Source organism: Scardinius erythrophthalmus (assembly GCF_964197995.2).
Source record: "Scardinius erythrophthalmus genome assembly, chromosome: 12".
NCBI classification, from domain to species: Eukaryota; Metazoa; Chordata; class Actinopteri; order Cypriniformes; family Leuciscidae; genus Scardinius; species Scardinius erythrophthalmus.
Genome location: NC_138232.1, coordinates 29560784 through 29587292, shown reverse-complemented (window position 1 = coordinate 29587292; position 26509 = coordinate 29560784). Strand labels below are relative to the sequence as shown.

General features: G+C 35.7%; 2 protein-coding genes across 3 annotated transcripts in view; both read right to left on the bottom strand.

The window, feature by feature from the left end:
- Positions 1 to 1247: 1247 nt before the first annotated feature.
- LOC308699198 (putative peptidyl-tRNA hydrolase 2) lies at positions 1248 to 12306 on the bottom strand. Of its 2 annotated transcripts, XR_014031155.1 has the most exons (8): positions 12043 to 12306; positions 11607 to 11689; positions 11355 to 11426; positions 9431 to 9505; positions 8395 to 8492; positions 5112 to 5226; positions 3981 to 4798; positions 1248 to 3443 (listed from the first exon to the last, which is right to left on the bottom strand). XR_014031155.1 is itself a non-coding variant. In XM_081379841.1 (7 exons), exons 2-7 carry the CDS (start codon positions 11685 to 11687, stop codon positions 4712 to 4714), a joined length of 528 nt encoding a protein of 175 aa, XP_081235967.1. In that variant the 5' UTR covers positions 11688 to 11689; positions 12043 to 12306; the 3' UTR covers positions 1731 to 4711. The 2 variants fall into 2 exon arrangements, 1 of the variants encoding a protein (XP_081235967.1); XM_081379841.1 differs by having other exon boundaries at positions 1731 to 4798.
- Positions 12307 to 14418: 2112 nt separating this feature from the next.
- The window catches only part of plxnb1b (plexin b1b), a 48262-nt gene continuing 36171 nt past the window's right edge, over positions 14419 to 26509 (bottom strand). Inside the window, exons 28-37 of the mRNA XM_081381766.1 lie at positions 21318 to 21483; positions 21054 to 21157; positions 20424 to 20508; positions 19670 to 19836; positions 19348 to 19508; positions 18116 to 18263; positions 17961 to 18025; positions 17799 to 17874; positions 17563 to 17637; positions 14419 to 16015 (exon numbers count right to left, since the gene is read on the bottom strand). Of these exons, the coding sequence (XP_081237892.1) occupies positions 15911 to 16015; positions 17563 to 17637; positions 17799 to 17874; positions 17961 to 18025; positions 18116 to 18263; positions 19348 to 19508; positions 19670 to 19836; positions 20424 to 20508; positions 21054 to 21157; positions 21318 to 21483 (1152 nt within the window). The 3' untranslated portion in view covers positions 14419 to 15910. The remainder of the gene's footprint in view (positions 16016 to 17562; positions 17638 to 17798; positions 17875 to 17960; positions 18026 to 18115; positions 18264 to 19347; positions 19509 to 19669; positions 19837 to 20423; positions 20509 to 21053; positions 21158 to 21317; positions 21484 to 26509) is intronic.

Below are 26509 nucleotides of genomic sequence, written 5' to 3'. Positions count from 1 at the left end.
TCCCCAAACTACCCATCTAAAAGTGTAGGTCAATGCAATAATATGAGGCAACTTCAGAGGACAGCAACTGACATTATATATTTCTGTGCATTCATTTCTACTTGAAGTAGTTTAATTTCCATGTCTGTCTGGGACAAGCCGACTCACGTTTTCTGTATGTTTCTCAGGCCATTTTGATGCTTGTATTGTAACTAAGTAATTAACCATTATTATATACCTTTAAATCTGTTTAAATGAAATGAGCAAATGTATATTTATGGTATTACATGCTAAGTTTGTATACGTACAAGGTTGTGTACAAAATCGTAAAACACATTTTTGAGATGTTGCAAATTACTGAAAACATTCTTTTGAACGAGTGGAAAGTGGTTGTTTTTCTTATTATCCTAAGCCATTAGAAAGGTTTAAGAAATGCACAGAATTTGACACTATTGTGTAAAATCTGAATTGCAATGGACTTGAGCACACATGTCATGCACAAGCAAGTTCTGTGGCCACTAGTTCTTTCTATTACTGTTACCGCATTGTGATTTTTAAAAAATAAATTAGTTGAATTTTGAGTGCATTCAATGTCTACACTCTCAAATAAAATAATTTTGGGAAAAGCAAATTCTCAAAAATTGTGTTAGGCTGCTGAAATCATTACAAGTAAAAATGACCAACACAATTATTAACTCACATTGTCACAAAGATACTTTGCGGCAACAAATCAAGGAATATAATTTTAATGGTTGTCTCTTGTTCTTCATTGCCAGTAATTGAAATACTGACCAATCTCAATGTTTGCAATCATTACATGGGTAAGCACATTAAGTGGTGCCAGAAAGCCAGTTTAATGTTGCTGTTCTATGCAAGAGACATGATTTCTCTTATATGATTAAAATCACTATGGATGGAGTGTTCAGCATGAGTGTCTCACCTCATATTTATACCATCTACTGCAACAGGAAGTCAGTCCCTGTGTCCGAATATGCCTACATCCCAACTATATAGTAGCAGCACGATAAATAATGCCTGGATTCTACTTTAATCTACTCAAATAACATACTGCTCCTACTAAGCAGAGTATCCAATTACCACTAAACTCTTCCATGAAGTAAGAGTAGATGGATTTTAAATAAGTAAATCAACTGACTTTGTGGGTCACACAAAAACATGATGGATCTAATATGTCCGCATTGTAAAAAAAAAAAACAAAAAAAAAAAAACAGACTAATTTCACTTAGAAAAAATGATACAATGATACATTTGATTTAAACTGTTTTTATCATTGTAATAGATGTAAATGATTAAACATGTATAATCTGAATCAGTAGATTGTCTTGTTTAAGCTGGTTACTTGAAATGTTACTAGAAATAGAAGACTGATGACCTCAAGCTTAACAAAAGTTGATACACATAAACAAAAAGACATTCTGAGGATGCACACCAAATTGTCAAATTCCACCTAGTATGGGGAACTACAGAAAAAAGAGAGAAAGAAACGTGCATGTAATTTATGTGAAGATTGGACAAAACCTGTGAGAAGAATATGGTAATAATGTCAGAAATCTAAATTGATAACATGCATCACCCAAGGATCCAGAGGAATTGGTGCTTGGCTCCAAATATGTTTAACAGTATGATATGTATAATAACATAGTATGTTTTAGTAATAGCCTTTAAATATAATACTGTTTCAGTATTCAAGCTAACATATTTACATAAATAGCTACACACAGGCAGATTTTATCATCACAAAGGGATTGGGTACGTTTAATTGTAAACAATAAAAAATAACATTCACACAATAAAAAAAGAAGAAACATGTTATACATTATACTTTGACAATGGCTATTTGATTTCACAATCATTAAAACATTGGGTTCTACAGGCACATTAAAGGTATAAGTCACCCACAAACGGAAATTTTGTCATCATTTACTCACCCTCATTTTGTTCCAAACAAGTATGAATATCTTTCTTCTGCTGAACATAAAATAATATATTTTAAAGATTGTTGTAACCAGACAGCTGACAGCACCCATTAACTTCCATAGCAGGAAAAACATACCATGGAAGTCAATGGCTACCGTCAACTGTTTGGTAACCGACATTCTTTAAAATATCTTCTTTTGTGTTCGACAGAAGAAAGAAATTCATACAGGTTTGAAACAACACAAGGGTGAGTAAATGATGACAACATTTTCATTTTTGGGTGAACTATCCCTTTAAGTATAACACTTACATGTGATTATAATTCATTGTACATTTTTATACACTGCTATTTAATTGACAACTCTCCTTTTTAAAGAATTTTTTTTTAGCTCTATAGAAATTCGGGGACCTGTTGATAATATCAATTAGTTGTCTTCTCACTTAATTTAAAAGCTTTAAAAATGCAATAATTTGAACATGTCTGTTGTTGTTAAACTATTTAGGTAGGTTTTACTTTTCCCCCCACAGGTTCACTCAGTAATTTCTTCCTTCCATACAAAGTTAAACAAAATAAATTAATTGTAATACTGAAACTATGTTCTAATCACATACACTCACATAAGATGAAGACTACAATAATTTTAGTGGCTTAATAAAAGCTGTTTTATTTTACATAGAGTGGGTCACCTCATGTTGAGTCGCATTATCAGTCGAATGCTACTCATGTTATCTCAGTAATCCACCTCCCTTTTGCTTGACATGTATTTCTACAAAGGTATTGATAGGGGTGGACGATACAAGCAAAAAAATATAACAATATCTAGACCAAATTTTATTCGGTAACCATTTCATTTGTCCACTTCAGACATTCTTCTAATTTTGCAGTTAACTCTCAGAGTATTAGTAGACTCTCTGCTAACACTTTATTTTTATGGTTTCCAACAGACATTCTACTGACTATAAGTAACTTTGCAAGTACGTGTCAACTTATTCTACTAACATAACAGTCTACTAATACTCTAGTGAAAGTTAGTTGACATATAGTTGCAAAGTTGCTTATAATTAGTAGAATGTCTGAAATGGACCATCGAAATAAAGTCTAACCTCAAAAACTAATTAATGGTAGATCTGTCACAAATTTGATGAATTTAGATTGAGAAAATAATGTTTTCACTGCAAGCAATGAGGCTTTTCTCTTTTTAGCTAAGGATGATAACGTTTTTATGTTTTTGAAGCCATCTCCATTTCACATTTTGAATAACCTTCCATGTCAATGCTGACTAAAAACTGACTAAATATAAATTACCAAACAGAATTTAGTTTTAATTTTTCAAACAGTAAATTACTCAGTGCGATCGCTTTTCACAAGGGTTTAAGTGAAAGTGGTTTAAAGGGTTAGTTCACCCAAAAATGAAAATTCTGTCAGTAATTACTCACCCTCATGTTGTTCCAACCGCGTAAGACCTTCGTTCATCTTCGGAACACAAATTAAGATATTTTTGATTAAATCTGAGAGCTGATCACTCCTCCATAGGCTGCTAGGTGACCGAAACTTGCTGGCCCAGAAAAGTTATTAAAGAGATCGTTAATATAGTCCAAGTGACTACAGTGGCTTAATCTTAAGTATATCAAGCGACGATAATACTTTTTGTGCGCAAAAACAAACAAAAATAACGACTTTATTCCACTATTCATTTCCTTCTCTCTGGGCCTCTAGTTGGTTCACGTAGTGTTTTTGCGCTGCGCGTCTGTGTTGCACGTCAACACGCATCACACACATGACCAGCTTCGGCCAATTGTGAGCCTACGTGGTGACGTGTAACACAGACGTGCAGCGCAAAAACACTACGTGAACCAACTAGAGGCCCAGAGAGAAGGAAATGAATAGTGGAATAAAGTCGTTATTTTTGTTTGTTTTTGCGCACAAAAAGTATTCTCGTCGCTTGAGTGGCTTAGGATTAAGCCACTGTAGTCACTTGGACTATATTAACGATCTCTTTAATAACTTTTCTGGGCCAGCAAGTTTCGGTCACCTAGCAGCCTATGGAGGAGTGATCCAGCACTCAGATTTAATCAAAAATATCTTAATTTATGTTCCGAAGATGAACGAAGGTCTTACGCGGTTGGAACAACATGAGGGTGAGTAATTACTGACAGAATTTTCATTTTTGGGTGAACTAACCCTTTAACATGCCTGGGTTGCTTATGTGGTCATGTGAACGCATAAGAGATGTTCTTTAATGCTTTTATAGGCTTGCGCATGTTAATGTTACAAATATACAAAATGGTAACTCTTAAATATATGAGTTTTGTTGAGTGATTTACTAAAAGAAGCAGCTTATTTGAATAACTATACCACACTGTATGTATGTTTTTGTGTGCAGCTCCCAATGACAAGTCAGTATAATTTTTCAATACACTTCCTTTTGACATTGCAACCAACTCACATTCACAATTGGTGTTTTTTTTTTATCGTAGTACTAGAGATTCAGCCCTGCAGGACACACTGGCATAACCACAATAGAAATAATACTCAAATAGTTATACTGGTTGACAAATATTTCTACCGGTATAGCGGTATATCGCCCACCCCTAAGTATCAGTAACAGAAAATGTTTGCTTTTGCGTGAAGATGCATTCACGTCGCTAGCTGTCAGTATAAGTCATCACAACATAAACAAAAAATTACTGAGTGCACCTTTATCTTGAGAACCATGCTACTGTGGGCAAACGCTGACCCCTGTTCTTTCTGTGGTACATCACACATCTACACTTGAAGAGTTTTCCCTCAGCGTTACAGCAGTTTCAGGCTGCCTGTGACGTTATTCACCATCTCCTCTTCTCCTATGATGGCAAGCACAGTGCATGAACCCGGCTCCACCTGAACACACAAACACAATCCAAAAATCTATTCCAGGCTTAATCAATATAGTCTCACAAAATTGCATCAGACAAAATGCATCTTCCTGTCATACATCTTCCTCTCCATATATTTTCCTTTTTTTTTGTCAAATACATGTAAGAAATTAGCATATACAAACATAACCCAAGAACAAATGTAGTGTCTCTATTACTTGTTTATACTATTTTAGGTTGGAAACGTATAAAAAAAAAAAAAAGAATAGTACAGTCCCACCTTTTGCCACAGTAAACAATAACCACAATTGTCATGCACGTTGGCATGTGTCACTAACCTGTGTGTGTCCAGCGTCCTGTACCAGCTTTGTAGGAAGACTGAGGCTCATAGCAAGAGCCTGCAATTCCAACAGGTGTGCCATGTTAGTGCCTTGTAACACAATCTTCTTAGATCTAAACAGCCACAAAAACATACAAATACATTACATACATTTTCATATAGCACGGGAATTGAAGAAACGATTTATAATCGTTTTGCAGAGATGTGGCCAAGTGTTAATTAATCCATTTTAAAGCAGTCATGACAGGAGAAATTAAACATGCCTTGATCTTTTGACATATAAGTTCCCTTGTACCATTAAACCATCCTTCAAGTTCATAGCTTAAAACATTCTCCTCAATAAAGCCTTAAAAAAGGCTTGTTTGGATATTGTGGGATTTGTGACATCACACATATGCCTGCCTCCAGAGCAAGACATCTTGTCCAGACATCACAAGACATCACTCCACCCAGTGGTGTTCAGTCACTTAACAGCTAACACTTGCCTACACCAGTTACGAGCGTCAAAAGCAAATACAGCCCATTATATAATAACTGACGCTGTCTGTTGTTTTGTTTTGTAAACAGGGCACAATGTCAGCTTTATTGAATCTGACAGCAGCTGCATATCAAAACCACTAGTAAACGAGTAAAACTCTGATTGGCTGTTCAGTTTAGCAAACGAGTCAGTGCACTAGAATACATGCAAAACTGATGAAAGCGAGCAATAAAGAAGTCATGACGGCACAGACAGAATGTTGTTCTAATCTTACATCATCTTACCTGAGCATTCCACTGCACAAATATTTTCATAATAACATGAGTGGAGTGGAATAAACGCTTTTACACGCTGGCTCAGAACGCACGTGCTAGTTGACAGTCGCCTGTAGTCCTTTCAGTGTATTCAAGCACAGTTGGCTTTCATCAGCGCTAGTTCTTTGGCATCGGTTTGGTGTGTCCCTACCCTTACTCACGTGCTATAGAGAGTGGGCACTGATATTGTTTTCTATGCAATGATGTTAGCCAATCATAACAGTGGCCATTTAATGACAAATCCATTTCATGACCCATTGAACAAAACAGATAGCCATCCGAACAGTAAAAACTCGAAGTGACGAAGTATAAACAGGCCAATGGACTACCAGTCAAAAAACTGTGTGTATACACATAAAATAAATTAAAAGATTAAAAGATTTTGAAAGAAGTCTCTTGTGTTCAAAAGGGTTGCATTTATTTGAATCCAGTAAAAAATATGTAATACTGTGAAATATTATTACAATCTAAAATAACAGTTTTCTATTTTAAATTTTAATTCATTTCTGTGATGGCAAAGCATTTTCAGCAACCATTACTCCATCTGACGCGTACAGGTCAATCCCGCACAAGCTGGTGGAAACCTCACTGATTCGACACCATGTTACAGACAAGTTCAGGGGAGGAATGCAGAGGTCCACTCATCTGGTCAGGTGTGCGTCAGCCCCCCATCAGAGCTGACCACAACATCTGTACCAGGATGCAGATGGATCCTCCATGGCCTCAACAGCTGGGCCCGAATGGACTTTTAAACAGCCAAGTCCCGATCCCTTGTGGTGAGGAAGGGAAACGTAACCGACAAGTTCTGTTTCTCACTGGAGGGAGTCCAAATTCCATCAATCACAGAGAAGCCAGTTAAGAGGCTGAGAAAAGTATTTAACAGCACACTTAGGGACACAGCCACACTTCATTAAACCGGAAAAGAGTTGCACACCTGGATTGCAGCAGTGGACAAGTCAGGGCTGTCAGGAAAGTTTAAGGCTTGGATTTTCCAGCATGGCATCCTGCCGCAACTCCTCTGGCCACTGCTGGTTTATGATGTCCCCCTAACTACCGTTGAGAGAGGAAGATCAGCCACTCTCTGCATAGGTGGTTGGGTCTCCCTCGTAACATCAGCAGTATAGCCTTGTTCGGTAGTAAAAACAAGCTACAACTTCCCTTCAGCAGCCTGTCGGAGGAGTTCATGGTTTCCCGAGCAAGATAGGTGCTGCTGTAAAGAGAGTCCACTGACATCTAAGTCTCCTCAGCTGGCACAGAGGTGAAGGAAGTGGAGGGCCCAGGAGGCAGTCGACCAGGCTGAAGCGCATCTGCAGCACAGTGTGCTAGTGGGGACAGTGGCATCAGGACGTGCAGGGCTTGGCTGCATCCAAACACCGCGATGCAACAAGGCCCAGAAAAGGACAGGCGTCAACTGGCCTATAAAGAAATCAAAGCAGGAGTAGAGGAAAAACGCATCAGCAGGATGGGGGGATCCGACAACAAGGGCAGTGAACTCGATGGGAATAGGTGATGGACCGAAAGATCTCGTGGTCTGAGTTGTGGAAAGTGAAGTCACACCGGATCCAGTTCCTTATCCAATCAGTACGATGTCCTCCCCAGTCCAACCAACCTCTTCTCCTGGGGCCTGATTGACACCCCTGCATGCCTCCATGCCAAAAATGACGATCCCTGGAGCACATATTAAGCTGCTGCCCTAAAGTCCTGGGGGAGGGATGTTATCGGTGGCACCACGACCAGGTGCTAGGGGTCATTGCAGAAGCCATCAGCACCGGGATCTCTCTCAGCAGGCACCAACAGAGCGCTCAATCGCATTTGTCAAGGCTGGAGAGAAACCACCACGGAGCAGGAACCCAGCAGGAGGACTTCTGGCAACAGCGTGGGACTGGCAGCTAAAGGTCGACCTGGGAAGGTAGCTCAAATTCCCAGAAACCATCACCACAACCACACTTAGGCCTGACATGGTCCTTCTTTCAGAATCATCAAGGCAGATGGTCCAACTGGAATTGACTGTGCCCTGGGAAGACCAAATGGAAGAGGCGTTTGAACGGAAGAGGGCCAAGTACGAGGAGTTGGCAGGTGAATGGCGTAGCAGAGGATGGAAGACCCGCTGCCTACCCATCAAGGTTGGCTGCCGAGGGTTTTCAACATTCATAATAATAATAAGGTATGTGTCGTGAGCACCAAATTAACATATTAGAATGATTTGTAAAGGATTATGTGACACTGGAGTACTGAAATTCAGTTTTGCCATCATGAGAATAAATGACACTTTAAAAATTAAAATAGAAATAAGTTATTTTAAACTGTAATAATATTTCACAATATTAATGTTTTTACTGTATTTTTGATCAAATAAATGCAGCCTTGGTAAGCATAAGAGACTTCTTTCAAAAACACTAACAAATGTGTAATTATTGCAATGTTTGACTAGTAATGTATTCAGGAATCAGCCTAAGGTAGAAGGATGAGACAACATTGGCATCTCTTACCCAGCATGGTCCCATCTCCAGGCCATTTCCCTCCAGCTGTTTTTCTCCTGCAAAGCCTGATACAAACCCACTGCAGCATGACCCACCTGCGCCGCCACCTATAGACACAATGCTCATCTCAATTCTATTGAAATAAACAGACCATATACAGGACATTGTTCTCTAACAAATACTATTAATTGAAATCCAAAAGTTGTCTAGATTGACAATAGAATCAAGTACAGAAGCCCTTCTAAAGGGTGTAAAAGCACCTGTGCACGAGACCTAAACTCTAGCATCAATAATTTTTCATTGCACAAATATTTGTGTTTTCCTGCTTTGGAGCAATACACATCTTTCTCATTATTATGAGATGTTAAGTCATCATTATAAGAATGTTTTTCAATATTATGAGATAAGAAGTCATAATTATAAACTAAAATGGGATTATATTGGAAATTATTTTATGAGTTACAGGATCACATTTTTAAACACATTTGTGGCAGAAACAAGCTTCAATAATAAATAAACAGAAGACAAACTAAAATGTCTGCTTTGAATTTCAAAAGAGGTATTCTGCAATCACTGAGGAAATGGAAAGGTGTTGATTGATAATGGAGGACAAATTGAAAGGGTCATAAAACCCAAAAACACATTTTTGAGATGTTAATTGTGTTTTAGTTAATTATAATCATCTAATAATTATTTAAAACATTGCATTGTATTTTTTAACGCATGTTATTTTACATAGTTTGACAAAAGTAGTTGATTTGTTATTTATTTGCTAAGCAATTTTAATTCTGCCGTTCCAAAAATAGAATGTGACCTCTTTGTGCAAAAATGTCATTACGAATGGTACAAAGAGTACAATATTGCATTGTTAGATTTTCACATAATTCATGAGTCATGAGGGAGAACAACCTCCTGGATACATGAGATCACAAAACAGAGGAAAACTCAAACACACCCACACACATAAAAAAACACACACCCTCTATCTCATTCATCTCTATAGTAAGTGTGTTGTAAATTTGAAAATTGTTAAAATAATATATACCTTCCCGACACCCATGGACAGCTCCATATTTACAACAAAAACCATTTTGAACATCAGATCCTCATCACCCTCTTCCTGTAAATTAAAACACCACAAAAAATAGGGTTACACAATTAAAAAAATAAAAAATAGTAATTGATTGATCATGGCTGCCTTGATTCCACAGCACTCTATTTACATCTATCCCTATTGAGACAAGTGTCTATTTATAAAAATGTTTTGCAATGTTGAGAACTGTACCCAGTGAGTGGAGTAATACAATTGCCAATCAGAGATGTTTAAATAAGTCACTGCAATGACGGTATTTGCTCAAAATGTCAAAATTTAGTTCAGCTTGAGCTTTGCACTCTTGCAAATGCTCTCATTATAACAAATTGTAGACAGAATGTAAATAAGAGATGTATTATGTAGTGTAGATAACTTCACTGATTATTAATAGCTCCAGTTATTATAAAGAGAGTGCTCTGCTCACTTTCTGTAGGCCTATATATTCTTTCTATTCACTATTTAAATACAATTTTTGTTTTTAATGCTGCAGTTTCAGACAAAGCAATAGTATTTAAGTGCAGGATTAAACACACTAAATAAGTGGTTCTCAACTAGGGGCCCCACCAGATTTAAGACTTAAACCCCCGGTTTCACAGACAAGGCATAAATCCCAGACTAAAATTCATGTTTGAGTTGTTTTAACAGAAAGCAACTTGCACTGACATATCTTAAAATATGTAATTGCCATTGTTTTGTCTCAAGATGCACACCAGTAATGTTTTTTTTTTTTTTATAAAAGCTACTTAAATGCAGTAAAAATAAATTAACTAGGGCCTAATCCTGACTTAATCTAAGCCCTGTCTGTAAAACCAGGCGAAAATGACTTAAAATTAGGCAAAAGATGCTTTAAAAGAAGCTGAAACAACTAAAAATCAAGATCAAGATTTGTCCCCTTAACAACTGTTTTTTCTTTATTTTACTCTCATAGCGCCCCCAGTCTTGGAAAGCTGGATATATGAAGTGTGAATTCTAGACCAGGGAATAAAATCTTAAACCACCATTTTCATAATGAATATATGGGATTCTTCTAGCTATGCAAAAGTTTAAAACCTTTTATAAGATAAATTGTGATTCTTTTTTTTTATTACAAATTTCTTATACTATTCTTATTCAGTTCATTGTGAACAATAATGAACTGTCACACCTAGTTAAACCTAGTTTCTGTAAATAAAACATTTCAAAACAAGCAGATTTGTCATTACAAGAGGAGATATACTAGCCTATGAAAATTTAAAATATTGTTGTGGAAAATAAATTGTAGCACATCCCATGTGAGACAATCCCAAAACTTTAATGAATGACACGGTCATAAATGCAACATCACTACTGATTTATAAATTAGCTGTTAACTAAAACAAACAGATATCTGGTTGTTTATGTATGTATATACAGTACATAATGAATCTACCATGAGGTTTCTTTAAAACAAAAGTATTTTACAGTAGATTCAATTAATCAACATTAACAATCACAATAATGAGGGAAATGGTTTACAGTAATGATTTTGTCAAATTTGCGCAGCCCTACAGACAAATCTGTATTCAATGTAAAGTACTTTAAAGGGATAGTGAATAAACTCTGTTCATCATATAAAGTGATTGTGTCTCTTCCGAAAATTTTGGACCAAACCACTCAATTCATATGGATTAGTTTTATGATCTCTTTATGAACTTTTTGAAGCGTAGATGTCAATGGAGGGACAGAAAGCTCTCAGATTTCATCAAAAAGATCTTAATTTGTGTTCCGAAGATGAACAACGGTCTTGCGGGTTTGGAACGAATTGAGGGTGAGTAAATATTGACAGATTTTTTATTTTAGGGTGAACTATCCCTTTAAACAATGTCTGTCTGTCTGTCTGTCTGTCTGTATCACGTACCTCGTTCTCCAGTTTGTTGAAGTAATACATTGCAGCCTCCTCTGCAGACACATTCTGTGTGTGTAAGAGTGCCTGGAGCAAATCAATAAAAGCATCTCACTACAAAAGACAGCAATCATGACATTACATTCATATTTTATGTACATCAGCTTCTGCTACCACAGAAGGTAAGTCAGAGTCCAGTATACAAACTGTTCGGTTGCCACTGCCAGCACATTCACTGTAAGCAGGTATGTGTAAAATGCAGTGTACCTGTTTGGCTGCCTCCTCGGGTATGTCCAACTCTCTGAGCTGCTGCAGGAATACAGGGTTCACTTCCTGCTGGGACTCCATTTCTAAAATACAGACATGCACATTATAAACCCCTTATATACTGTTTTCTAACAGACTGTAAGTGATGTACTGAAGATAGCAGCCTCTTCTGTTGAAGCTTCTCACTGAAGCATTAGGTTTAATTAGGTCAAAATGAACGCAATGTCTTTCACTGCCGACACCTCCAGAATCATTCAAAATCAACTGACCGCCCGTTATATATGAATTTATATTTTCATGCTACATCAGGTTTGTAGCTGCTAATGCTAATGCCAGTTTTGCCAATAATTTTGGGGAATTTTTAAACAATCTAAGTGAAAGCAGCTCAGGGCAATTGTATTCTGTAGTTTAGGGTGTTAACGATCGTGTCTCTTACCTGCTTTACTGAACTACTGAACGAGCGATTATCCCCCAATGCGACTGTGAGCTTCTTAGCGAGCGATTGTTTCGTCTTTTTACTTCCAAATGGGCATAGAGTCATTTGTGATATTTACGATTATTTTAACCTCTCATTTCCATTTAACGTCGCTTATAGTTTTAGGAAAAAATGCTGCAACAATAGCTTTCTACGCAAACGTGAACTGCACATTACCGTATACACCGAGTTCATGGGTCATGTAGGTTACATTTCCGGGTCATCTTACTCTACAACTCCAAAGCCGCCTCTTCTCTGACAAACCTTCAAGATTATTCGTTTCGTTCTGAAGCTAACAAACGAAATTAAATAATTTAGGTTAAAAAGACTATATCCATCCTCGTACCGCAGGTAAAATTGCCCACGCGTTTATTCATTATCCCTACCTAGTGGATGCACAAAAAAATAGAAAGAACTACAAACATGGCGGACATTCTTGAGGCCGACGAATCGTAAATATCTGACTAGTTTGAGGTTTTACCAACCGTTTTCCAATGTTTTATTTACAGAAACTAGGTTTAACTAGGTGTGACAGTTCATTATGAATAACTTGTTCACAATGAACTGAATAAGAATAGTATAAGAAATTTGTAATAATAAAAAAAAAAGAATCACAATTTATCTTATAAAAGGTTTTAAACCTTTGCATAGCTAGAAGAATCCCATATATTCATTATGAAAAAAAAAAAAAATCCATGGTGGTTTAAGATTTTATTCCCTGGTCTAGAATTCACACTTCATATATCCAGCTTTCCAAGACTGGGGGCGCTATGAGAGTAAAATAAAGAAAAAAACAGTTGTTAAGGGGACACATCTTGATCTTGATTTTTAGTTGTTTCAGCTTCTTTTAAAGCATCTTTTGCCTAATTTTAAGTCATTTTCGCCTGGTTTTACAGACAGGGCTTAGATTAAGTCAGGATTAGGCCCTAGTTAATTTATTTTTACTTCATTTAAGTAGCTTTTATAAAAAAAAACATTACTGGTGTGCATCTTGAGACAAAACAATGTCAATTACATATTTTAAGATATGTCAGTGCAAGTTGCTTTCAGTTAAAACAACTCAAACATGAATTTTAGTCTGGGACTTATGCCTTGTCTGTGAAACCGGGGATTTAAATCTGGTGGGGCCCCTAGTTGAGAACCACTTATTTAGTGTGTTTATTTTTTACAGTCTATGCTCTAGACCCCAACTTGGCAGGATGGTCCCACAGACACATACCATCTGACACTAGGTGGGGCTATAATAAGGGGATTTGCATCAAAACTTTGGAACCATAAGGACTAGTAACAAAATGCTTTTCCCCTTGACTCTTCAAGCCAGGTCAAATATCCCTAATATCAAAATGTGTATAGGTTTTTTTTCCCATCCCTTTGAATGGAAATAAATGCATAAATGTAGCTCATTTGTAACCATGGTGTACTTTATATAATGTGTAAATAGAATTTGTGAAATACTTAAATACATAATTAAATGTTTACTGTAACTTATAGACCCAATAAAACATTCAAGTTGCCAGACATGATTAAATATGTTGCTGTCCATTTAAAATAAATGAAAAGACAATTTTATTATAAATTATAACATTTCTACAAAGACGGGCTTATTTATTGTTGTGGTATGAATAAAACAAACACTTATATGTTAAAACTGCAAGCATAAGTAATCACACAGTCAGCGCATTCTCATATAACCCGACACCAGCTCAGAAGCACCTGCAGCCCAAGAATTATTCGATTTATTCGATTATTTTGTCATAATATCTGTCCAATGTTTTTCAAAGCATGTATATGTTCCACAGGAGACAGAAATGCATACAGCTTTGTAATGACATAGAATTTTCATTTTTTTGGTTAACTATTCTTTTAACAGATTAGGGCTTTTTACTGATATGCTATCGGCCAATTTTCTTAACTCTTCTCCAACGTAGGGTTTTAGGCCCAAGGCAGGGAAACTCCCTTGGCAGGTAACCAGTCCATCACTCCTATTGTATTCTAACATATTCAGATATATAATTTACTTTTCATATCATACGTATGTGCATAAAATGAAATGTTTAGTCTAATCTAAAGTAATCAAAATTGTATTTAAAATTGTCACCAGCATACTGTTGGAAACCCTCAAGGAAGAACAGGATACTTAGAAAAATCTTCAGATTCTTCATTGAGAAAGTGCAGTTCATAAAGTCTAACTAAGGAAGGATGCATTGTATTTTATAAGCATGCAGTGGGAAGTCCTCAGAGATAAGAATTACCCTCGACTATGGGCTCCAACCTAGTTCTAATGAATATCACTATTACCAAATAAGTTTTAAGCACCAACAAAAAACAGAGACTGGCAGAGACTCTCCAAATGTAAGCTTTATTTATCCTAATTATTAACTGATGCCATCATGTTCACCTTGAATGCCAAAATGTACATCATTTTAGCTTTCATGTGATGTTATACAGAAAAGACACCTGATCATAAATTTTATTCCCACATAAAGCATACATTCAGAAACGAAAAACCTATAGAACAGCTTAACACTAAACTTGTAAGCTTATCGTTAAACCTTTTTTTTTTTAAAGAACTGTTTTATAATAATTTACTCTTTTGAACTTGCCAAGCTACGTAACAATTCAGTCATTATTTACAATATTATACTACACTAAAAAAAATTTGTCACTTCTTTCCTTTGACCATTTCTATTTGTCTCAAATTTTCATTGTTCAGTGTTTGAGAACGGTCTTTGATCAAAAGAAGTTAATTGCATCTGAGTGGCCTATTTACCTATGCAGTGGACCAGCACTAATATATCTGAGCACAACTTTTACATACAGATCATATTTTCTCTTGTGAAGGCTAAAATTTCAAAATCTCTTTTAAATGTACCTACATAAAATGATCAGTCTTTAAAATTCCTTATTGATGAAATGTTAGTGGATGTGGTAAGAGATGAGTAATTCATTCAATCCTATGTTGGCACCTCAAATATAATAAAAAAAAGATACCAACAGATCAACATTAATCAAAAATAAAATAAAAATACATACTGTATACCACTGGCTAAACATGATTTGACCTGACTGGTTGAAACAATGACTCTATATGTAACAGATAACAGTGTCTGTTTTAAACTATTTAAAAAGTAAACAGAACAAAGACTCTTTCATACTGTATTTTTCCAGTGACACTTACTAAACAATGTCAATTACAATTTACAATATCATCATAAACTATAAATGTTCTAAAACATTTTACTACAGTGTGTCAGTCAGATGATGTTTTTGCTTTGACAGTTTTAGCAACTTTGCAAAAATGCTGAATCACATTAGTATTTTACGCCCAGTGGACAAGAGAAAAATTACAGCCGCACTGAGGAGAAGAACTTTTACATGAACACATACACACTGGCAGATCCAGAAAGCCGAGGTAGACAGAGTACAGAACATCTAAAGTGTTCTGTGGTAAGGCCACGACCAAGCAAACGCTTGTGCATGTATGTGTTTTTCATGATAATCCCACAGAAAAAAAAAAAAAAAAAAATCATGAATTCAACAAGCAATTCAGGCTTAAAAAAATGCAAAGGGACTGAAATGGGAATACCAAATTCCATATAGTTTTAAGAGAAATCATCCCATGCCCATATTCAAGTTAAAGACCACATCTTTCTATCCCAACACATCAGAATAGACTGTAGCTCTTAATTTATCTTCGTTAGCAGATACCAAAATGAATACAACTTGAGCTTTGTGTACCCCTGCTACACATAGTAGCTTTTCAACTGATACTGTACCATGTGTTGATACAACAACCCATTAGTGTCTTTTACTTTCACTTTGTCCATGATCACAAGTCTGTCACTTTATTTTCTACAGCTGCAGCGATCTGTTGAAGCCGATAGCCGAGCTGCATCTTCTGAGCGGTGGAATCTTCCTCCAAGGCAGTGATAATCTAACATATATAACACACACATGTGCAAACAGGAAAGAGGAGTTCAATTAGAGCATAAATACTAGGAGCAGCAGATATTAGTCCCTAAACATGTATTTTTATACTAAAAGTGTAACGGCCATTCACTGCCATTATAAAGCTTGGAAGAGCCAGGACATTTTTTTATATAACTGATTGTATTCGTCTGAAAGAAGAATGTCACATACACCTAGGATGACTTGAGGGTGAGTAAATCATGGACTAATTTTAATTTTTGGGTGAACTATCCCTTTAACTACGTTAGTTAACTTGAACTAAGAATGAACAATAGTTCTACATTTATTAAACAATGTTAATTTCAACATTTACTAATACATTATTAAAATCAAATGTAGTATTTGTTAACATTAGTTAATGCACTAACATGAACAAACAATGAACACCTGTATTTTTGTTAACTAGATTAACAAAGATTAATGAGAAATGAGAAGTATATGCTATGGTTCATAAGTCTGAGGTTGATACGATTTTTTAATGTGTATGAAAATAATCTTATGCTCAGCAAGGCTGCATTTGTTTGATCAAAAATATAGTAAAAATTGTGAAATATGATTCAAATATTTTAATATATTCTAAAATGTAATTTATTCCAGTGATGGCAAAGCTTTGAGTGTCTCAAGATCCTTCAAATCCTTTAGCTGAAAACAGTTGTGCTGCTTAATATTTTGTTTTTGTGAAAACCATGATGCACTTTTTCAGGATTCTCTAAGTGTTTATTTGAAATATCTTTTTTTATATTTATATATTTATTTTCTAAACAAATGTAAAAGGCTTTACTGTCACTTTTGATCAATTTAATGTGTCCTTACTTTTTTAATACCTTAAAAAAAAACTTTTAAACAGTAGTATTTTTTTTTACATTCATTATTTATTGTTAAAGGCACAGTTCACCCAAAACGAAATACTCACATCATTTATTCGTTTGGAAGTTGTTCCAAACCTATAAGAATTTCTTTCTTCTGCTGAACACAAAAGAAGATATTTTGAATGATGTCTGTAACCAAACCCCATTGACTTCCATTGTTTGTTTTTTTTTGTTTTTTTTTATACTATGGAAGTCAATGGGGTCCATCAACTGTTTGGTTTCCCATAATCTTCAAAATATCATCTTTATCAAAATATCATCAAGAAATAAATTCATACAGGTTTTGAACAACTTGAGCGGCATGCTGAACATGTACATAGTTAGTTCATGTCAACTTATAGTAGTTAACTGATGTTAACCAATGAAACGTTTGGTCACACTTTATTTTAAGGTGACGTAGTTAAATTGTACTTACTCAAGTAAGTACTGAGTAATATTAATTAACTACATGTACAGTTACGGTTAAGGTTAGGGTTTGGTTTAGGGTTAGTTACTTATTATTATGCATAATTTACTGTTATTACTATAGTAAGTGCATATAGTAACGTGTAATTACGTCACCTTAAAATAAAGTGTTTGTAAAGTGTTACCCTAAAAGCTTACACATTGTCTTTTTGATCAATATTAGCCTGTCATGACTCACCTGGTCGTAGTATTTGTTGATGTACTTATAGAGCTCATGAAGGGCCACCAGGTAATTTAATTCTCCAGAATAATTCTGACAATCAAAGCAAATGTGTAAATCTTATGAACAACATTTGTATGCTGCAAAACATAATGACTAACCCCCCTCCCTCTAACCCATAATAAATTCACCTTAGTCAATATGACTTTTTCAAATTTTACAACTGAAAGGAAGTAAACTGATGACGGACATACCCTGGAAAGCTCAGCCAAAGCAGAGTTCATCTCCTGATCGCTGGCAGAGATGGTCTGCTTGATGTCGGCATAATAACTGTGTGAGAAAAATAGTGAGATTCAGAACAAGATGACTTTCCAATTTAGCCTTCATATTAATAAAGTAGTGTAAAGTAATTTTACCGTTCCACCATCTGTTTATAGCGAGGGATATCTCTGGCATACAGCAACTTATTAATAGGTGAATCCTAGATAAATAATAACAGAATTGTTTTTTAAACTTTTCAATCTCCAGTCTTTCTATTGGCTTCCTGCTCCTTTCTCTGTGTGTCTCTTACCCTGCCGAGTTTATGTTCTGTGGTAGTGCAGGAGTCCATGAATGTTTGAGCAATTACTGACAGAACCGCGTCCACATTATCCGACACCTGCACATCGAAGATGAACTGAGGGTTCTTTACAATGTTGATCCAGAACCGCAGAGGCAAACTAGAACCAAAAGACAGAACCAAATCAGATCTTGAAGAAAACTGCATGTGTTTTACATTATTACTCCACTCGTGGGCGGATGCTTGAGTGTTTTTATCCTCTTAAGGCTTTCAATAGCCCCTTTCACACATACAATCTTTACTGGTAAATTACCATTAGTAGATCATGTGTGAACAGGCCCTTTTCAAAGATGCTGGTAACATTACCAGTAGATTACCGACATGATGCAGTGTTTGAACAAAGACTGAAGACTTCCGGTATGAGCACATAGGAGGTCAGAATGCGCTGATGTAAGAAGTTTGCTTTGGGCCTAACATAAATCCCTGACAGAGCTGTTTACAGTAAGCTCCACTGCTTTTAATTGTTTTACAATGTAAACATGCGCAACATCATTCACAATTTCCTACATTAGTCAACTAATATAATATAATTCACCTAATGAAACTCCCTGAGTTTCGCACTGAGTAAAAAAGTAAGCTGGTGGGGCTGCCGCTTTTGCAAAGTTTGTGCTTGCAGGCAGTTCCAGTAGTAAGTTGAAAAGATTTATCTTGAACTCTGTCATGGAAACTATGTATAAACCTTAATTGATCAATTTATCTTCGTAACACAAATGAAGAGAACTTAACATTTTGCTTCATCCATTCAAAGTCCACTACATCAAAAAGTACAACAAGACATCGAAAAAGTAATCCAAAAGAATGGAGCGGTTTAATCCAAGTCTTCTGAAGGGACATGATCACTTTAAATGATGAATACATTTCATTTAAAAAGGATGAGAAAATATTAAAAATATTTTTATTAGTGTTCTGAAAATTATCAAAGTCTTATGGGTTTGGAATGTCATGAGGGCAAGTAAATGACAAAATCTTCATTTTTGGGTGAACTGAACCTTTAACACAGACGTTGCAGGTTCAATATAAAAAATGTGACCTAGGAAAAAGACATTGCTGATATGACAGTTATATTTATTGTGCTTAAATTAACCCTCAAGTTTCTTGAGCGGAAATGCACCACCATTCCCAGACTGAATCTAACATCTTTTAGCATTTTATTTAGTTAAGGTGTTCACTAAGTTAATTAGTACCTGTTTGTTTTCCAGATGTGAATAGTTTCAGAGTCTGAAATGCCATGGCGCGCTGCATGATCGTCAAGCAAGTCAAAGAAATATTTGATTGCCAGAGGAACTGGCTGACTAGTGCTGAGAATAACCGTGAACAGATCATCCACAAACTTCTGCAGTGTACCCTACAGAAAGACAAAGACAGAGCAAGGTAACAGGTGTGTGTGTGTGAGTTCATTTGTTTTGTTTTTTTATTCAGCCAGAGATATACAGGAACTGGTATGAGTTTGGCTTCTCTTTTATGTTTTTGTCTTCTGGCTGTGTGAATATGTGTTTGTTGGAATACCTTCATTGACAGTAGCCGTGTGAGATAGATTTCTGGTATGGTCTTGGCTCGTTCTCGTTCTTTTAAACTGCCTCGTCTGTGTTTGGGTAACTCTGGCTCCTCGCTGGCCTTCACTAGATGCCACAGCCTCACTCCTCCCTCGTCTGCATCCTCTAGCATGGGTGTCTCTGCATAGTGAGAATGAACATGGTTCAAAAAAATCAATGTATTCCAGTGTTGAAAAATGGTAGTTATGTGTTAAAAAAAAGCACACTTTTATTCATTGGTTAATCTCATATATGTGTAGTATGTGCTATAGTAAAGCTACAATTACTTTTTTTAAAGGACCTCAATACAAATGAGATATTTTCTACATTTTATAACCCATTTTCCCATGAAGTCAACTTACATTTTGTTTTTCAGTTTATTTTTTTGCAGGAAAAGACAGCAAGGCTGTTTTTCATAATTTTTTCCCCATTTTAAATAGATATGGAATGTGTGGAAGATACAGAGATTCCGACTACAATGCCTAATGCACAGATCTTTTTATATATCAAATTATTTTGTGCTGCCTGTTGGATTTACTAAAGACATAAACAACTGTGTTCACATTATTGATCTGAGCCATGACGCATTATGCTGTCAATCATTTAAAAAAATGTATACATTACTGTATTTTTTCAAAATTAATCTAAACAATCATGAGAAACAGAACCATGTTTTGTGCATGTGTGTGAACATGAACATTATAGATAGTCACATGTACTGTACTCACTCTCCCCTGCAATGTAGTCATGGGTATCATGGTGAATATGTTTGCTATGGCGTGGAACCAAAGCAACAGTTGCTCCATCTGGAACCTAAAATCCCCAAAATATGTGAAGAATGAAAGTTTAAAAAAATTAAAGTATACTTGTATATACAGTTGTAATCGAAATTATTCAACCCCCATTGCAAATAAGGTTTATTGCAAAAATTTACAGACTTTCAGCTGTTTGCAATGAACAAAGCTAACAAAAGTAATTGAAATAGCTCAACCCAACAAATGTTTCAAGTTGTTTCTGCAAATTTAACTGAAAATGCTACTTTTAATGACTTCTGCAGTCTCAAAATTATTCAATCCCCTGAACAGAATCCCTCACAAAAGCACAAATCTGCGAACTGCCACTGTCCTGCAAATCTAAGGCACAATTTCCTGTAACCAAACATACCTTAACAAGCTAATAAATGTCATCAGGATTACTAGAAATCTGCAGGTGAGTTTTTATCAGGGTTGGAGCTAAACTCTGTAGGACAGTGGCCCTCCAGGACCAAAGTTGCGTATCCCTGATATACATGAATAGCATTTTTCACAAAATTCACACTATACGTTTACCAACAGCTTGACTGCTTGATTGCGTTATACCTTATAATGCTGGAGCGTGTTGAGGCGTTTCCAGTTGCCCTGAACCACAGATGTTAGGTCTTCATCTGAGAGGATCAGGTGACCTGCTACACCAGAGCGCCATTCTGGAAATGTCCAAAACAACATGTACATTTAAAGACAGGGAAGGCTGAAAAGAAACAAATAAAGACTGAAAGAATGAATTAATGAACACAACTAGAGAGAACACAGTGTGTTCAGATATGTAAGAAAGAGTGCAGACATGTACTTTATGAATGTTCTTACCCAAGTCCACAGAGTCAGTATGTGGTCTATGAGAGTATGAGGTGCCCTTGTAAACCTGGTCTAGTATCTTCTCTTTCACCTGGGTTATAGTGTCACAATCTAAAACTTTAGCAGCAACTGGCTGAGCTTCATTCACACCTATTCCTTGCATCAAGACATCCACAGTCTAAAGAGAAAAAGAATGAGAGAGTTAAGTATTTTTGTAAAGCACATTTTTATTATCTACATTTTATGTCAGCACAATAAAATCTGCTTATAATTCTGTAATAAATCTGTGAACAGGTCTATTTATTTTAAATGTTCTCGTTGTTTTTTTCATTGTTTTTTTTTTTTTTCATTTTTTCTCTTTAAATTATTGGGTTCTGTTTAACCATGATATGTTTAAATTGCACATTTGTGTTAATGTATATGAGTTTGAGTAAAATGCAATATTTGACAGCACTGTGTAGACACCCACAGTTGCATAATTCAATGCATAATTCTTACAAACCCTCAACTTATACAGTACAATCTCCTGCTTCTACCTGTCACAGTGGGTTCAGGCTAGGATGAGGAGATGCAGGATCTAACTGCAGCTATAACAAAGATAATCTAAGCAGTGGTGGACAGTAAGTATTTTTAATTCGTACAGTACTTAAAGGGATAGTTCACCCAAAAATGAAAATTACCCCATGATTTACTCGCCCTCAAGTCATCCTAGGTGTAAATGACATTCTTCTTTCAAATGAATATGATAGGAGTTATATTAAAAAAATGCTTTATAATGGCAGTGAATGGCCGTTTCTGTTTTGAAGTCCATAAAAGTGCATCTAATCCATCATAAAAGTGCATCTATCCATCATAAAAAGTGTTCCACACAGATGAGTTTGTGTAAGAAGAATATTCATGTTTAAAACTTTATAAAGTAAAATAACTAGCTTCCGGCCAAACGAACATACGGATTCGACTTAATCCTAAAGCGCAACTTACACAAGTGATGTGACGACGTACTGCTGATATTTACGCTACGCCATGATGCACTACACTACTGACGTCATAAGTTGCGTAAGTTGCGCTAGAGGAACCCTCTGAAGTCGACAAACGCGCGGGCGCGTTTTGCTGGATTTTTTCCACATTGTAGCACTATAAACTTAAATTACTCCGTCATTTATGGTCATACAGAAAAAAGAAATATAAAAAAAGAATCTGTGATATTTCTCCTTTTGTATGTGTCCACTTACAATCAAATCAAAACATTGTGCTTTTGTAAAATAAAGAAAATAAACAGGGTGTGCGTTCTGCCTCTCCGTCGCGGTGAACTTTTTTTTCTTGAGCACGTCTATAAACTGAAACAAAACTCAGCGAATACTTGTCACACATTTATGAGCCATATACCTTTATAAACATTTAAGTGTGTACTTTTAAATGATCGGATTCAAAACGAAAACAAATATTCTCTGTTTAAGTAATTTGTATAAAACCAACAAGATGTCCAGCTTCTCAAACGCTTGCTCATTACAGTTAATTTGGCCACGCCCACTCGCGCAAAAGATATTCACATGCAAATCTCCACATGGACTCGCTCATTACCTCAACAACAAAACACTTCACTTCACTTTTCGTCGAGTTTGAAAGACGTGCCTGAGCTTACATTGGATTTAGGCTACCTCAGAAGAAGAATGCGATTTGAAGACAATAAAAGATGTAAGGTAAGAAATTCTTACATATTAGTTTATTATTGTTGCATAAATGTCACGTTGCAGTTGAACTGTTGCTAGATATATGGGGAATATGTAAATAAATCCAAACAATTTAAAAGCCATTCTTTTTTAAATCTCCTCATTTACAGTATTGTGCAAGGTTGCTCAGAATGAAAGGGCCTAATAGCTCCTAATAGGGCCGTTAGGGGAGGTTCTTTGTCTTTCTCAGGTGTGAAAAGCTTACATATTAATGAGCTCCCGCATAAGGCTTTTTCACACAAAACATGTCGTAAAATGTTTAAATCAATATATTGTCTTATCTGAATGAGCAGTCAGGGTGATTTTCACATAGTTTTGCAGCAAATATTCTAGGCTACGTCATACAATTTTCAAAAGTCTTATGAAGAAATAATCAGTATGGGTTTCATGGCCTTATTTCAGTGAGAATTTTTTTTTGTATTTTCACAAACCACGCATAAATGTCATTATCTCAAAACTGCAAACTTTTACATACATGCTGCTGATATATTATTGTAGCAGAGTTTGTGCTGAATACAGTGTAATTAGACTTTAGCCATGAAAATGTCACAAGTAACAGAAATAACCAGAAATGTCAGAGCCTGTCAGAACACCTCCAGGGCCCAGAAAACAGCTCAGACCTCAGAGGGTTAAGTCACAAATGCTGAATTTTAGGCATATTTAGGTCACGACTGTCAGTTGTTTGTTTTCCTTATTTTTAAATACTATGCTATATTTTGTACTTTTACTTGAGTAAAATTTAAGTGGAGTACTTAATTCTTATACTGGAGTAATATTTTATAAGAGTATCTGTGCTCTTACTCAAGTATTTGATTTGTGCACTTCGTCCACCACTGAATCTAAGGGTGTATTCACACCGGTCTTGTTTGGTTCGATTGAATCGAACTCAAGTTCGTTTCCCCCCTTGGTGCGGATCTTTTAGGCAGGTGTGAGTACAGCAATCACACTCGGGTGCAGAACAAACAACTGTACCGAGACCCAGCTGAAGAGGTGGTCTCGGCCCGGTTCCAAATGAGCTCTGGTACTGTTCGAATTTCGTTCCAATGAATGGATGACCTTAGCACATGTGTGGTTTTGTTTACAAATTTTGGTTCACTTGCAAAAAGTGCAGTGTGAAAGCGAACCACGCCAAAAAATTTAAATAAAATCAACATTGTATTTGGTCCAGACCAAAGCAAGTGAACTAGCGGACTTTCCTGGTGTGAATACACCCTAAGGCAAAAGCATGGAGAGAGAGAGATCACAGGAGAAAATAAACAACAGCTTTACATAATACATAAAGACAATACTTGACAAGGAACTGAGAAAACAGATGTCAATAAATGAGGTAAATGTAAATGAAGTAAATGAGGAACTCAAGGCATAGGTGAAGATAATTTGTAACCAAAGAAAAACTAGCAAAGGGTACACCAAGTAAACAGGAATTAAAACACAGGAAAACAAGAACATAGAGTGTTCTCAGATCTAAATTCAGACGGGCTCATCTGAGATGTTAAAACAGCTGAACCCTTTGTTTTTTCCTATGGCAGTCAATTTATCAATTTATCAAATATTGTTATTAAACCATTTAAATTATAAATGATGTGCTAACTAGCTTTGATTCTGTATCAACTTTGAAGTGCTACCTATTGCAATACAATATAGTCACACTATAGCAATGCTCTCCCACATATTTTGCTATTCTAACTGCTCTTATTTCTGTCATTGGTTTACGTAGCAGTGGGTGGTAATAGACAAGAAACGTACAGTTTTACACAATCATGCTGATAAAGTTTCTTCAGTCATTCGGCAATCTTGCAGCCTGAACCACTGAAGGGAATAGAGTTGGGAATCGAAAATCGATTCCAATTCTTTAATTGGATACTTCAGGTACTCGATTCCTCTTATTGATTCCTTTGTGTGCATTTCAATGTGATTTTAAACCATTCATGCACACACAAAGAGCCGCCTCTCATATAGTGCGCAGTACTGAACTGAGTTCTCTTTTGCATCTTCTTGCACTTGAACGGACAAATACACACAAAATTATTAATTATGTCAAAATATCCTTGTAAACACAGTCGGTTTCACACTGTAAAAAAAATTACATCCCTAAGTCAAAAATTTCTAGTGACTGATCACATCTAAATTTTTCAATTAGTCTGACGTATTATTTCTCATTTCTCTAACGGAACTAACAGACTATTGCAACAAGAATTGCACTTGGGCCAATTAAAAAATTTAGATGTGACCAGTCACTAGAAAATTTTGACTTGGAGAGGTTAGAATTTTTTTACAGTGCATCTTAAGGGAACGTTAACAGACTATTGCAACAAGAATTGCACTTGGGCCAATTAAAAAATTTAGATGTGACCAGTCACTAGAAAATTTTGACTTGGAGAGGTTAGAATTTTTTTACAGTGCATCTTAAGGGAACGTTAACAGACAACGCATCAGTGAATTCGGTCTTAAAGTGACAGCTAATATTCCTGCTGCCGTTTGCGTCATTAACATTAATCAAAAAACAAAAGACGGAGAAAATGCACTCTCTGATCTTGACTGAATAACTTTTGTAACTATATATTTGTAATATTTTTATATTTTATAAATAAAGTGCAGTGTTATTTTACGGTTTCTGTGCCTGAATACTAGACCTACCTGAAAATCTTAAAATGCTGTTTATTAGGGCGAAGACCATATTGTTTTTCATTTGTATCTTTGTTCAGTTGTATTTATTTGTGCTTACATTTACATTTATTCATTTAGCAGACGCTTTTATCCAAAGCGACTTACAAATGAGAACAATAGAAGCAGTGAAACTAACAATAGGACAACAATATGCAAGTGCTATGACCCCTCCCAGTTTAATCTAACACAGTACGTGTATTTTTTTTGTATTTTTATAAAGATAGAATAGAAGATAAAGTATTAGTATTAATGGATCAAGTGTCAAGATGCGTCTTCAGCCGTTTGTGCTATTGCTTCAGCTCCATTGTGCTATTGCTAATTTGTTTATTTGTTCTAATTTAATTATTGTGTTTACTTGTCTTTAACAATGCTTGAAATTTATATTAGTTAGGGTAGTTTTGCTGTGGTATTTTTGTTAAAACCATAGGCAAAAGTTCCTTGTGTACGTCTTCTTTAGCCGGTCGAATTTTGTTCATGGTATTCAGCTGTAACGAAATGTTTTGCAAAAATACCTTTTTTTTTCTTTCCTTATTAAAAATCGAAACGTCAAAATTCAAATGACACCCAACCCTAGTAGAGAAACCACCCTTACAATACTCAGAAGACAGAAACCCTGGTTTAGGAAATTTACTGGTAGAACCATGTTAAATCTATATTAATGTTTACACTATTTTACATTGTCTTTGTACTTACTATGGTAATAACAGCAAATTATGCATAATAACAGGCAACTAACCCTAAACTGAACTCTAATCTCTAAAACTCTAAAGTACATGTTGTTAATTAAGTCAAGTCAAGTCAAGTTTA

Bases quoted from the DNA above. Each gene is read 5' to 3' on its own strand.
- LOC308699198 (XM_081379841.1), bottom strand. From the start codon at position 11,687: ATGGAGTCCCAGCAGGAAGTGAACCCTGTATTCCTGCAGCAGCTCAGA. The intron at 9,506-11,354 runs GTACGTGATACA...TTTAATTTACAG, and splicing joins TCAACAAACTGGAGAACGAG to GAAGAGGGTGATGAGGATCT. The intron at 8,493-9,430 runs GTATATATTATT...TTGTGTCTATAG, and splicing joins TGTCCATGGGTGTCGGGAAG to GTGGCGGCGCAGGTGGGTCA.